General features: G+C 40.1%; 1 protein-coding gene across 5 annotated transcripts in view; it reads right to left on the bottom strand.

The window, feature by feature from the left end:
- Positions 1 to 2190: 2190 nt before the first annotated feature.
- The window catches only part of GNE (glucosamine (UDP-N-acetyl)-2-epimerase/N-acetylmannosamine kinase), a 34623-nt gene continuing 21923 nt past the window's right edge, over positions 2191 to 14890 (bottom strand). For 3 of the 5 annotated variants that reach the window (XM_030258638.4, XM_012577385.5, XM_030258640.4), the window contains exons 7-12: positions 11397 to 11607; positions 8954 to 9083; positions 6964 to 7185; positions 5909 to 6091; positions 5225 to 5341; positions 2191 to 4526 (exon numbers count right to left, since the gene is read on the bottom strand). In XM_030258638.4, coding sequence (XP_030114498.1) covers positions 4291 to 4526; positions 5225 to 5341; positions 5909 to 6091; positions 6964 to 7185; positions 8954 to 9083; positions 11397 to 11607 — 1099 coding nt within the window. In that variant the 3' untranslated portion in view covers positions 2191 to 4290. Of the gene's footprint in view, positions 4527 to 5224; positions 5342 to 5839; positions 6092 to 6963; positions 7186 to 8953; positions 9084 to 11396; positions 11608 to 14890 lie in introns of those variants that run through there. The other 2 variants (XM_072922668.1, XM_072922667.1) reach the window with 2 other exon arrangements.

The raw sequence follows: 14890 nt of genomic DNA, 5'->3' as shown, positions 1-14890 counted from the left end.
ACTGAATAGTGATATTTATTGACCACTGCATTTTCCTATCTTACAGAATATTTTATCTGGCTATGGAGGTGGCTTAGAGCTGCAATCCAAGAAAATGGGCAAAGACTCGACTTCAAGGCTAAAGCAATGTTACAGAAGTTAAAGCAATATTTTATGTGCTGGGTTTGCAGAGGTTAAGAATGTGTTTGCAGATTTTTTACATATTTCATCCTGCTGCAACACTTAAAATGCAGCTCTGTGGGTTCTGATTACCTCTGCTAACTTAACTCTGGTGCAGAGATTTTGCAGATTACTTCTTCTGCCTTAATTTTACATTCAAGTTTGCTAGCTCACTGTCTTTATCAGTGCTGTCACAAAATCATACACTGGCTGTGGTTGGAAGGGACCTCTAGAGGTCATGTAGTTCAGCTCCTCTGCTCAAGCAAAACCACATTGAGCTTGTTGCCTGTCACCATATCCAGACAGCTTCTGATGATCTCCAAGAAGTGAAGGTCCACTTCTTCTCTGGGCAACCTCTGCCAGTGCTTGGATACCAGTAAAGAAGTGTTTCTGATGTTCAGATGGAGCCTCCTGTGTTTCACTCTGTGCCCAGTATCTCCTGTCATGGTACAAATGAAAGGAGCCCGTCTTCTTTGCACTCTTGCTTTAGGTATTTATAGACATTGGTAAGATTCCCCTAAGCCTTCTCTTTTCCAAGTTGAACAGTTCCAGCTCTCAGCCCTTCCTCATAGGAGAAATGCTGTAGTTGCTTTGTAATCTTTCTGGCTCTTTGCTGAGCTCTCCCTGGTATTGTTATGTCTCTTGTGCACTGGGGAGCTCAGAACCAAAAACAGCACTCCTGCAATCAGGACATTTTCTGTGTCTGAGAATTGTTTTAGATACTTAGACCTTGTGACAGAGCAAAAGAATTCTCAGGTTTATTTGGGAAAAACAGTTCTCTTATCTGTGTTTCTAAACGTTGACTTGTTTTTTTTCAGAGGTCAGTATCTGTCACTTTGTTTTGTAACTTCATGTGACAGTATTGTGCTACACCTCTGGCGTCCTGTCCGTGCTCAGTCCTGTTTACTGGCATTATCTTCTCACTGTTGCTGCTTATCTCCATAGATTAGTCAGTGGAATCTGGAAAAAAAACTTGGGCACTTCCTATCCTTTAGATATACTCCTGGCTGCATGTTGTGAAGATTTCGGGTAGTATTGAGAGAGAAGCTGTGAACTCTTGCTGAATACATCCTAGTATAGACCTTGCTTTGTTTAGCTTCTGATCAGGTGGCAGCCAGCAGCCAGGCAGTCTGAAATTACAATGAGCATTTGTCAAGAAGGGGGATGGAGAGGTCATGGGTTCATTGGAAAGCAGGGAGCCTGAAAACGACAGCCCTGTGCATTCATCCTCTTAGCCTATGGAACATGGTTAAATTTTTATCAGCCATAAAAAAACCATGGTGCAGCTTCTCTTTCTTGATGCTGTTTTTTTTTTCCCTTTTTTTTTTCCTTTTTTTTCTGAGCAACCAGTTAAGAGACATACAGATTACTGGCTTGTATTTCAGAATGGACAACATGGGTGTCTGCTCTTTTTCAAGAGGATTCCTTCAGCAGTACTTGTCATGCAAGCAAGCATGTTCCTTTGCAGAACTGTGCTATGGCACTAGTTTTAATCCAGATATAATTATCTGTAATGGCCCAAGGGGAGTACAGCCCAGGTGTTTTGTCCTTGCTAACGCCTGTGGTATCTCCATGGCCTTTGAAATAGACACAGTGATCAGATTTCACTGAATCCAAGTGTAAATTCCATCTGCACCTTACTCTGTGCTGTGTTTTTTAATATAAAATTGCCATTGCCTCCATTGATAATAAGTGCAAGCTTTTGACAATTTTATTATCATGGAGGAAGGTGAGTGCTTCAAGACCACCAGAAAATGAATGAATTTGTTATTTCCAAGTGTCTGGGTGACATATCAAAGATTCAAAATACTGAATAACTAAACTTGATGGTATGGGCTATTCTAAAGGACATTGGGCCAGCATCAAGTAAGCACACTGCTGCAGATATTCAGTGAACATCTGATGTTTGCTCCTTCTGGGACTGCATACAACAGGGGGGCTAATAGCCATAAAATCTCTGTTCCACATTAAAGTACCTGAAGTTCAAAGGATGCTTCTGAACAGGTAAAGAAGAGACAAACAAAACCACTATTATGCTATTAAACATGATTTTTTTATTCTTTCTGAGTTTATAAACAGCTTGTACATATGCAGCAAGTTCTTGGATGATTGACCAAAAAAAAGCATTTTCAAAATAATTTGAAGAATTGTTTTCTTAACATGATGTTAAAGGTGTAGAACTTTTCAACTGTGTTTTAGTCTGTTGTGGTTTTTCTGTGCCTGCACCCTCCCTTCAGCTGCTAGGGAAAAAGATTTTGAGTCTGAGATACCAAAAATACAGAGCTTCAGAGGGTCTGGAAAGCAAAAACTTGGTCCCACTTTTAGCCAAGCATTCCAGCCAGGCATTCCTTGTGATAGCAGAGGATGGAAAGATCAAATGACAGGCCTCCTCACTGTTAGAACCTCAGTACTCCTGATGTGAGCTGCTGTCACTGCAGAGAAATGCCAGCTTCTCCTTGAGCTGCTCACAGAGCTAATGCTCTGGTATTGAAGGTAATGGGAATCATCAAGTAAACAACGACGTGTAGGGAAAGGAACTAAAACTCCTTGGTTACATAAAGCCTAGTATAACTTGGCAAACAGTTAAGAACCAGTTACTTGCCAGTGGTAGAGAGGCTGTATGATTGTTCATGGATACATTAGAAGGGAGATCTGGTGGTGTTCCTGAAATCTGCACTGAGTATGTGAGTTACCAGTAAAAGCATTCTTTGTGGAAGAAGGGTGAAGTAAAGACAATCTGTATAGATTATATCCCAGAATTAGTGAGTGAACTAGGAGCTATTTAGTCCAAGTTCATTATATAGCAGAAGATTGTTTCATTTTAATTGGAAGAGAAGTTCAAGTGTGGAAATAGCCCCTGTACTGACACATTACTGGACTTCTTAGAATAACAGTGGTTGAGTTAGATGTCAAAATAGGTCATTAAATTCAGGACAGGATAGTCTTGTGACTGTTCCTCCAGAGTTATCTTTCTGAATTAGCTGATAGATGGGTTTGTTTTTCAATTTCTCCAGCATCTTGAAAGTATGCTAAAAAAGCAGCTGGATAAAGACACCACTGTATATCAAGGACTCATTAAAGAAATACAAGCCACAGCTTACTTAGGCAAGCCTTCACTGGCACTTGACATACTTTTCCCCTAGGCTCTGAATGTTCTGAAGGCAAGGATAAGGATCAGATTTGACTTTCCATCCTGAAAGCTGATGGTGAAAACAGGACAAGAACATTGCACCTGCAGCCACCCGAATGGCTGAGGGGATGCACTGTGTCACTCTGCAGTGAAAGGTAGATTCTTTATGATCAGCTGTGCTATGTGGCTGAATTTCAGCTAACTGGCTACCAAAAAATAAGCAACCCACCTCACTGAAAGTAGTAGATTAAGTCTCTTGAGACATCCCCCAAGATTAAAATGCAATTTACTATTGGCCATAGCTAGAAGACAAAGATACTCACTGCATCACTGCAACTACTTATCAGTTTTGTTTGGATTCCTCTGCAGGTTGTAAGCTCAATAAACTGTAGGTTTTTTCCTTCATATGTAAAGCTTCTAAAATGGGACACTGGCCTTTAGAGATAATCTAATAAATAAACTTGGTTGCCTCTACCAAGTCCTTAATGAAAAGAAATTTCTAAGTGTAGCCTTTTTTTAATTCTAAAGGCCCTCATTTCCACCCACTGAAATTACTACCTGCTACTGGTGATTACATCATATTTACTTTGTGGGTGGAATCCTGGAAACTGAAAAGCTGGTAAACGTCTCATTTCACATACATGGGAAATGAGATATGGATCCCCAAGAGTTGTAATAATTTTACACACCATACACATTATCCCCATACAGCAAGAGATACTCATAAATAATTCAGCCACACTCAAAAGTAATGTATAGGCTTAACAATAGAGGTGCTTAAAAAACCAGAATTGCACGTTACTTCCAATGAGGTCAGCTGAAATTTAGGAAAAATACAAAAAGATAATACCTTAATTAGGAAATGCTAAAATAGTCACTAATTACTCAGAACAGTACTTTGATTCATTAGCTGCTCTCATCAGAGAAAAGTTTGGGGCAAAGTATTCCCTCCACCCATTAGGAATCTGAATAGTCCAATTCTCTAATTTTTCTGTAATTCTTTAGTATATTCTACGTGTGGTATAATCCAGTACCAGGCTAGCAGCTCCGAGAAGAGCAGGATCTGCTAGATTTGAGACCACCACATCCACTGTTTTAACCGAGGACAGCGCCTGTCGATTTATCACCTCTTTGACAGCACTGACGTAGTGGTTGGCTAGAACTCCAGAAAGGATCACGAGGGAAGGGTTCACGGTGTGCAGAATGTTCACAACGCCAAGGCCCAGTGCCGTCCCGGCTGAAAAGATGAGGTAAAAAGAAATGAGTAGAATACTCAGAGCAGTTCTGGCATTATCTGTTAGCAGCAAGTAACACTGGAAGGTCAGTAAAGTGTTTTGTTCCACAGAGTTTTATGTTATTAGGTAATACGTGTCTGCTATTAAATTTTCTTTCAAAAGTAAAAAAGGAAATGCAAATTTTTTTTCACAATAATGCATTATTCAACATTATGGATGTGAAGACAAAACAATGCATTAAGCATGCTTGTAAGCAAGGAGAAAATAGGAAAGCATCGCACTACCACCTTGGTGTTAACCACTATGTATGAGGGAGAACTATGCTTAAAACTAGTAAACAAATAAAATCCTCCATGTAAAGTAACATATAACTTAGACTGCCTTTGCTACCTCAGACCAGCCATTCACTTGCCTACAATGAAATGTCCCCAGAATTTTCCATTATGATAATTTTGAGACTTCTTTTTTAAACTGATCTTTGCAGAGCCTTTTAGTATTTTTTTTTCTAAACAGATACTTTTAACACTTCTGCTGACATTTTCTCCAACATATATATTTAAAATCTCATTACCATTAGTAATTTCTATATTGAGAGGGCCTCAACATGTAGAGGATTCTTGTAGTGTTACAGTGCACTATCATTTCTGTACCTTCTAAAATACAATCGTGGAAATGTTTACCCCCTAGGCTATGTTCTCACCTGTTCTGAGAATGCTTTCTGCTTTTGTATTCCCAAGTTTAGCTGCTTGAATAAGGTGCGCAGCACTAACAATCTCCTCCTCCTTCATTGACATACCTTCTACTAAAAGCAGATCATCTGAAAAGGAGAGAAAGCCAAGAGCAAAACATGATCATGTGGCAAGTCAGAGTGTGAAAAAAAGGCAATTAAAACATTTCCATCTCTTTTACTTGTATACTGAATCCTGAACAATGTGTCCAACCCTGAGTTTAGCTGAAGTAATTGTATCTGTATTATTCAGGACACTAACTTGCAGAAGCAGAGAATCAAACTCGAACAGTTAGTGTGGTAATTCATTAGTCTTGTTAGACCCAAAAATAAATGAAATATAAATATTCTCAAACTTCTTTAAGACTGAAAAGCTTTTCCTGAAAGACAATCACTGTGAAACTAAATGTCACAGAATGCCTGACAGATTAGTTTATGTCAAGCTTAAAAAGAAGAGACAAGCTCTACTGTGTGCTTCTGGGAATTCTGAGACCAGTGGTTCCAAATGTTCCTTGCTACTGAAAAAGATCTCTGCACCTGTTCTTGTCTCCTCTTAGAAAAAAGAAGGCAGAATTATTTTCTTAATACCTTCTTTGAAAATGTCTTCCTATACTGCAGTTTAGTAACTGTGTTTTCAAACCCAGAGTAAATAGATACCATCATGCAGTTTCTTAGCTTCTCTCTGCAATGCTATTCCTGAGGCATAGGCTTCTATGCATCCTTGGCTGCCACACAGGCACTCTGGTCCATCCAAGGATACAACAATGTGCCCAAGCTCAGCAGCACAGAAAGAACTGCCATGGATCAATTCGTGTTGATGAACGATTCCACCTCCAATTCCTGTAAAGATATTAAGACTTCTTTTGTTTAAAAAAAAAAGATAAACACCCCCTGCTCCCCAACAGTTTCTAAAGGTCCCAGTTCTAAAAGACACTGATACTTGCTTATTCTGATATAGACAAGATAAAATAATTTGCTTCAGTGATTTGAAACTCGTAATAGACAAGGTCATAGCTCCCTCCTGTTCATATATTTATCAAAATGGTATATAATGCTTGTATTTTTTTAAAAACCTATGGATGTTACTGAACTATGACAGATCTTTTAAGCTTGTGAGTCATGCTCTTTAAACAGAAAACTATCCAAATTGGCCTTAAAATTTTGCATTTTTGTATTTAGACAGTTAAACCTGTGTGTTAAAGGGCCAGGACAGATAAATGTGCAGGCCTCTGCTGCCCCTTCCCAAACTGGGTGTAGATTCACCAGCAAGTTCCTACTGCCACCATCTAAAGGACTACATACTTAGCAAATGAGAAAAGTTACCCCACATTTGCATTTGAGATTTAAGCATACTTTCTTATATTGCTTATCTTCTAGATACATATTCTGTATTTCTAAAGTTGAAAGAGAATTAAGCTGTAAAGCTGAAAAATGCAGAATTATTCCAGTTGAAGTTGCTCAGATTTTCCTTACTTGCCTCTGTAGCAGTACCAGAAGAACTCGTTTCACCAAAAAGTCTAAACTATGGAAGTGTTTTTTTTTTTTTTTTTTTTTGCCTGAATATATTAAAAAGCACCCTAAACCAAACAAATAGTGTAGCAAAAGAACTTTTGGTTTTCCAGGCATAGTGGTAATATTTATGCCTATAGAACACTTGAGCCTCTAAGTGATGGTGCTGGACTTTGGGTGTCATTGAACTACGACATACACACCTGTACCAGTAATCAGTGTTACAAAATTTTCTATTCCTTTTCCATGACCAAATTTCCTCTCTGCTAGAGCAGCACAGTTTCCATCATTGTCCACCCAGACTGGCAGGTGCAAAGCATCAGATATAGGAGTTCTGAGATCCACAGAGCTCCACTCCTGAATGAGTTTTGTAGAGTGAAGCACAATTCCTTCTCGAGGGTTTACCCGTCCACCTGTGGAAATACCTAAGTCCCAAAAATACAGGTGAGAAAAATGAAAACTAAATCTGTATGAGACACTTTAAGTAATAATCTATTTTTCTTTCTCTAATGACAAAGGCTTTGAAGCAGAGCATGAAAGTAAAATTTTTTGAAGTATTGCTGGCAGTATTCAACTTTTAAATACTGGAAATACTCAACTTTTGACATGTAAAGATCACAAAATTATTGAATGGTTTGCGCTGAAAGGGACGACTGGAGATCATCTAGTCCAACCTCTCTGCTAAAGCACGTTCACCTACAGCAAGTGTCACAGGATTCTGTCCATGCGGGTTTTGAGTATCTCCAGACATGACAACTCCACAACCTCTCCAGGCAGTGTGTGTCAGTGCTCAGTCACCCTCAAAGTAAAGAGGATAGTTCATAGAATGCCACACCTCTAACCACAATGCACCAAGTATCTTAAGACTAACTAGATGGGTAGTAGTTAATGTTGGAGAGTTAATGTTCCTACTTCAGGCAAGATTGCAGCAAATCACTTAACAGCTGTGTTTCTTGTTACTGGTGTACAAAAGACGTAACAGCAAAAATAAATTATTCAAACCCTGGAATACTGTTAAGTGTCCAAAAGTCCGCTGTAACTCTCAAGATTTAGAATGACTAAAAGTAATTACTATACCTAGTGATTTTTCCTTAAAAACACACTGTTTTTGTGAAAGATCAAAACTGTGTTCAGAGATTTGTCTACTGAATAGAGTAGGCCAGTATTAGGCTCTATTAGCCAACCCAGTTTTCCCTAGCTGGGGAGGCTCCCAGAGTTGGTGGAAGGACCACTGAAAAGCAGGTCTTTATTATGGAGGTATTTAGCTCTAGACAGTAAAGTTTGAACATTTTCTTGTACAGGGCTTATATAACTGAGTCACATATGAAGATGGTTCCAGGTTTAATGCTATAACAGAAAGCAGCCATAAAAGCTCTAAAACTAGCAGCTGAATTGAACATTAAAGGTGTAAGAAAGATCTGATTTGAAGGGCTAACATTTCTCCTCACAGCTTTGTGTACGTAACATTGTTTTTAAAGAACACATGTCCATGTTAACTTTTCTTTGTAGTGTGTGATTCAGGTAAGTTTTCATCTCGAACAAACTACTTTTCTTCAGGAACATTTCTCAGCTAAAATAAATATTCTATGTCCTTCTTAAAAATCCACGACACATTAATCAACATCGTCATAAATAACTAGTATCTAAGGCCAAATCTCCTAGTCACCATCAAACTGAAGAAGTCATGTCTGATATAAGCATAGTTTAGCACAGAAGGGTACTGCAAGTGAACTAAAAGTCAGCAGAAGGGCTGCTGTATTCTCTGTTGGCTACAGATTTACTCCTAACATTATAGCCTTTTTAGTCTGCCTTGGTGTATCTGAAAATTCTGCTGCACAGCTGATCCTAGCCCTAAAGGAAGGCTTACAGACAGCAAAGTGCTGTTTTGATAAACACTGAGCATCTGATTAACAAGGCCAAGACTGCTGAGAGCTTCAAAATCCAGAGTACTACAAAAACACATTTTAGATATAGTTTACCATAACTTAACGGATTGTTTAATGGTTGTTACAAACTGTAGAAGCTTCAGTCTTTGTAGTCAGCTTCTCATTTTCAGCCATTTAGAAACGTTTATTTGTTAAGAATATGTAAGAACTTAAGGTACATGAGATTCATTTTAGAGAAGCGTTTTAAATTAATGAGTAGTGATTTAATGTTGAAAAATATAGATGTAAAAACTACTTGTCAACTTACCTACTCCCAAAATTCTGCAGTTTACATTTACTGCCTCTGATGCAGCCTCTACACACATCTTTAGAATTAATGCTAGTCTGTCTTCATAGGTTTTAGGGTTGAGCTGGGTATACTTCTTAACTATTTCACCCTAGAAATTAAAAACAACAAAACATGCCCCAGAGGAATGTATGTGGTGGTGAAATTTCTCTTCCACACAAATTACAAGTAAATTTGAAAATAGAGAGCCATAACTTGCCACTTTAAAAAAACCACAGAAGCTATACTTTAGTTTTTGGGCCTACAGGCAATGTTCTTGACAGCTCTGGGGGCCAAGTTTATAAGATGAGGCACTACATTCTGCTTCTGTAATCAACCTCCCATCTGACATTAAATACACACTTTAAGGAACACATGGCTTATGTGAGCAGGTATCACCAGAGCTGCTGCAACTGTTGTTAGGCATAAACCATGATAGAGCAATGTACTTAAGATCAACAGTGAAATGTTAAAAAAAGAGAGTAACAATTGCTAAAAAGGACATAAACCCCACAGTGCTTTAAAAATAAAATCTTTTCAATCTGACTGCATGAAAGCAGAATCAGACAGCAGAAATGCTAGAAATTTCAAGGCAAAAGACTATATATTTTCAGAAATATGTTCTAAGCAATTACACTTCTGAGTCACTTGCAATAAAGTGTCATATATCATAGAATAGTTTCAATTCAAAGGGACCTCAAAGATCATCCATTTCCAACTCCCTACCATGGGAAGGGACACTGAACCAAACCAGGTTGCTCAGAGCTCCATCCAACCTGGCCTTGAAATTTCTAGGGATGCAGCATCCCAAACTCCTCTAGACAAGCTGTTCCAGTGCCCCCCTGCCTCACAATAAAGAATTTCTTCCTAATATCTAATCTAATCCCACCCTCTTTAAGGCTGAAGACATTCCCCCTTTTCCTGTCACTACATGCCCTTGTAAATACTTTGGAGAGGGTGTGGAGGGGCCATGAAGATTATTTTCAACCCCAGTCATGCTGTGTAATGAAAATATTCATGGTGCCTGCTTGGAATCTCGGTACTAAGATTGGTACCAAGGTAAACATTGATCTTAATTCAATGTTTACACCACGGATTAAGCCAGGAGAAGGCATCCTGTGTAACAGTGTAATTCTCTGTTAAATCTCCTGTACCATGTATCTCAGTGAACTGCACTGAATTAATGAACTCCGCAAAGAGGGGTAACAAAAACAGTCTATAGGCAACATGGCTGAGTCACTGTTGCCAAAGGACTTGGAAAATTCCAAACTGACAACGGGTTTGAGTACCCGGCTCCACTGTCTCAGTATCACACAAGTGATAGATAGAGTTTGTGGATTTTGGATGCTTAGTTTCTTCCTCACTTTTAGTTTCGAGGGCGCATCAGGGAACTTGTTTTGGAAGACAAGGTTGCAGCAAATATTATCAGAAGAGATAAGGGCTTCTAAAAGGAATTTTTAAATTTCCTTTTTTTGTGAAAATAAAATTAAATCCCATATTCTGCCACTGGCTCATATATGCTTATATTTGTTGTGTAAATTTTATTATGAAAGTCTGATTGTTTTCACTCTAATTTGCTAGCGTTTCAATTTTCACAAATGTCACTTTGAGCTCTGTAAAGTGGGCAGAATTTTTTTACATTATTTTTTTCCAGTCTGTGTTGACTCATAGGAAAAATGTGGTGTCAATTTTGCTTCTAAAAATATTACACTTTTAAAAGCTGTCTTTAAGGCCTTGAAGATCTGTCAGACATCTCTTAAATGAATTCTGGACTGTATCAGGTCACTTTATATAACCCATCATGCTTCAAGGCACCTTATTCTGCCTTCTGAGCAACTATTATTGAACTGATGTAGTTACCTGCAAATATGGAGTGTAACTGTACGTGTAATTATTCAATACTGTTGAGAGCAAAAGCAAAAGACTTCTCATCATGAATTTTATTCACATCTTTGAAATGCTGCAGAGTTCACTAAACTGATTTGCTAGATGCTGGTTGTTGCTCAGAATGGTCTTGTGTGTCAATTACAAGTGTAATTGAAGTGTAAAGCAGTGGAGAAGCAAAAAGTCTACTACTGGAGCCTTCCACGTTTTGCTTGACATACAAAAACTTGCAGGTTGAACCGAGTCACCTTTTAAGGAGAACCAATACATGGGAAAGCTGTTCTATTCTTCAAAGTCTGTAGTCAACCCACAAAGCAGCAGCTAAAACCTTGCACCAGCAAATGGGCATTGCTAGTTAAACATCAGTCTTAGCAAGTTCTATCAGGACTCTATGAGAGGCAGGAAAGAAGGGGAGAAATCTTCTTTATCCCTTAGTAAAAGTCAATAGACTGCTTTGTTTTGGAACTCTTGCATCACAAGCCCATATCCACAAAGCCCAGTGGAGTTTGCAGAATATCCAGCAGCACAACAGAATATTTACCTTCATACTGACAATTGCTACTCGGAGATTTGTTCCGCCTAGATCCACTGCCAGAGCACTCTGTGTCTCTAGAATATGATCAATATCTTGAGAGATATTATCTTTGACAGGAGGAAAACAGAATTTCTTTTGCAGTGGTTCTTTGAGGTCAATAGATTTAAGGAACTTCAAAATCCTTGGAACAGCATTACCATCTCCATATATTTTTGAGCTATAATACAAAAAAGAATTCATGTAATTGGAAATAGCACTGCAATCTCTATGTATGACAGAAGAGTGTAACAGTGTCATTACAATATTATGACCTGGCTACTCTGCCAATACTGCAGCTCACACTTCGACAGACTGTCATGAGACATGGTACATAGTTACAGTAGTTTAAAGAACACACACAGATTTTAAGGTCTGGCATTAACTCAGTAATTCTGGAATATGAAACTGGAAGGTAGAAAACTGGAAACTAATGATACCCAAACCCCTGTAAAATTAACGGTAATGAAGGGACCCACAGAAATAAAACAGAAATAAAAATCTGGACAGTTCATGTATGTGCTAGAAATCAAATAAGATGTACTTATCATACAGATGCCAACTATGTAATAATAAACTGTATATTCATGTCAGTTTTCAACACATCTGTCCCTAAAATATCATACATGGCATCAGTTACTTGGTATTAAAGAATTCGGTTTAATTGTTCTGTTTAGATTATTAAGAAATACTGGTTTTATCCTGGTCCTTAGTTGAGCAAATAGCTATCAAAGTCTGTAAGAACTTACATGTTAGAGGAAGGAGAGTCAATACTCATTGGGGCTGAGGAATGGAAAAGCTCCTTGCCAGAATTCTGCAGCACTTAGAACTCTCTACACATCATGAGATCAAATCAGCTATTGAGTACTGTGTCACAAAAGCACAGAATAACTTGGATTGGAAATGACCTCTTGAGATCATCTTGGCCAACATCCCCCCCAAGGCGGTCATGTTGAGCAGGTGACACAAGAGCTCATCCAGGTGGGGTTTTAGTGTCTCCAGGGAGGGACACCCCACAACAATCTGGCAGTCTTTGCCTGTGGTCTGCCACCCTCAATGTAAAGCTCTTCTTCATGTTGAGGTGTAACTTGTGTTTTGGTTCATGGCCATTACTCCTTGTCCTGTTGCTGGGAACCACTGAGGAGAGTCTGGCACCATCCTCTGGGCACCTTGCAGGTGCCTTGCAGATATTTTTATGTATTGAAGAGATCTTGCCTCTCAGTTGTGTCGTGTCTTGCCTAGACAGGGCTGGCTTCCACATTCTCTCTCTCCTCATAAGAGAGATGCTCCAGACCCCAGATAACAGAATAACAGAACCACTGTCCCCTGCCTGTGGGGCTGCAGGGACTTGTTGTGACTCAAGTCTAGGACCTGGCACTTGGACTTGTTAAACCTCATGCATTGGACTTGGCCCACCTATCCAGCCAGTCCAAGTCCCTCTGCAGAGCCCTCCTACCTCTAACAGATCAATACTCGCTTCCAGCTTGGTGTCATCTGCAATTTACTGATGGTGGACTTGATCCACTCATCCAGATCAACAGTGAAGATATTAAACAGGACTGGCCCCAGCACAGACCCCTGAGGGACACCACTGGTGACTGCCCACCAAGTGGATGTGACACAATTCACCTCCACTCTCTGGGTCTGGCCCTGCAGCCAGTTCCTAACCCAGCACAGAGTGCTCCTGTCCAAGCCGTGGGCTGCAGCTTTTCCAGGAGAGTCCTACGGGGAGATGGTGTCAAAGGCATTGCTGAAGGCCAGGCAGACAACATCCACAGCCTTCCCCTCATCCATCAGGTGGGTTACCTGGTTATAAAAGGAGATCAGGTTGGTCAGGCAGGACCTGCCCCTCCTAAATCCATGCTGGGCCATCCTGTGGGTGCCATGTGACAACACTCAAGATGATCTGTGCCATAATCCTGCCAGGCACTGATGTCAGGCTGACAGGTCTGCAGTGTCCTGGATCTTCCTTCCTGCCCTTTTTGTGGACAGGCATCACACTGGCCAGCTTCCAGTCATCTGGGACCTCCCCAGCGAGCCAGGACTGCTGGTAAATGATGGAGAGCAGCTTCACAAGCTCATCTGCCAGCTCCCCCATCACCCTGGGGTGGCCCATCTGGGCCCATAGACTTGTGAGCATCTGAGTGGCTCAGCAGGTCTCTGATGGCCTCCTCCTGGATAAGAGGGGGACCATTCTGCTCCCTGTCCCCATCTACCAGCCCAGGAAGACAGCTGTCCTGAGGACAACCTGTCTCACTGTTGAAAATTGAGGCAAAGAAGGTGTTAAGTATCTCTGCCTTTTCCTCATCTTTAGTTACTAAATTCCCATCTAATAATGAATAGAGATTATTCTTGCCTCTCCTTTTGCCATTAATGTCTTTATAAAAATATTTTTTATTATTCTTCATAGAAGTGACCAGATTAAGTTTTAATTGGGCTTTTACCTCCCTAGATTTTTTTTTTCCTACATGACCTAGCCACATCCTTGAACACTTCCTGAATTACCTGCCCCTTTTTCCAAAGGTCATAATCTTTTTCTTCCTTAGTTCCTTCAGAAGTTCTTTATTCATCCAGGCCAGTCATCTTCTCCAACAGCTCGTCTTTTGGCACACAGGGACAGCCAGCTCCTGTACCTTCAAGATTAATTTCTTGATGTATGTCCATCCATCCTGGACCCTCTTGTTTTTAAGAGCTGCTTCCTATGCATCTTCCCAAATCAGCCTCTTGAATAGGCCAAAGTCTGTCCTCTCAAAGTCCAGTTGGAAGTTTTGTTGGTGTCCCTCCTTGTTTCAGCAGTTATTGAGAATTCTATTATTGCATGACCACTGTATCCCAAATGGCCCCCAACCACCACATCTCCCACCAGCCCTTTTTGAAGATGGGAGAATCACCGGCCTTCCTCCAGTTATTAGGCATCTCTCCCACTCCATGATTTTTCAAAGATAATGGAGACTGGCTTATCAACATCTGCTAGCTCCCTCAGCACACGTAGGTGCATCCCATCAGGTCTGTATATTTATGGGTGTTTAATCTCCCTAGCTGATCTCTACCCCAACCCTCTACAAACAAGTCTTCCATTCTCCAACCTTTTCCTCTTACCTCTGAGGTCTGGATTCACGAGGGCCGTTCTCAGCAGTAAAGACTGAGGTAAAGAAGGCATTCAATAATTCTACCTCTGCAGTGTCTTCCAACACCAAGAGACCCATATGATCCGGCAGCAGCCACACATCTACCCTATTCTTCCTGGTGCTGCTGATGAATTTGTAGGAGTCCTTCTTGTCCTTTATATGCCTACCCAGACTGAATTCCAAGTGGCCTTTGGCCTTCCTTCTCACATCCCTGCATATTCTGACAATGTTCCTATAGTCCTCCCATGTGGCCTGTCCCTTTTTTCACATCCTATAAATTTCTTTCTTCTGTTTGAGTTTTACGAGAATCTCATCTATTTAGGTCTCCAACCCTCT

Source organism: Taeniopygia guttata, chromosome Z (genome assembly GCF_048771995.1).
Source record: "Taeniopygia guttata chromosome Z, bTaeGut7.mat, whole genome shotgun sequence".
Taxonomy (NCBI): domain Eukaryota; kingdom Metazoa; phylum Chordata; class Aves; order Passeriformes; family Estrildidae; genus Taeniopygia; species Taeniopygia guttata.
Note: the sequence above shows the minus strand (reverse complement) of the source record. Positions and strands in the feature narration are given on the sequence as shown.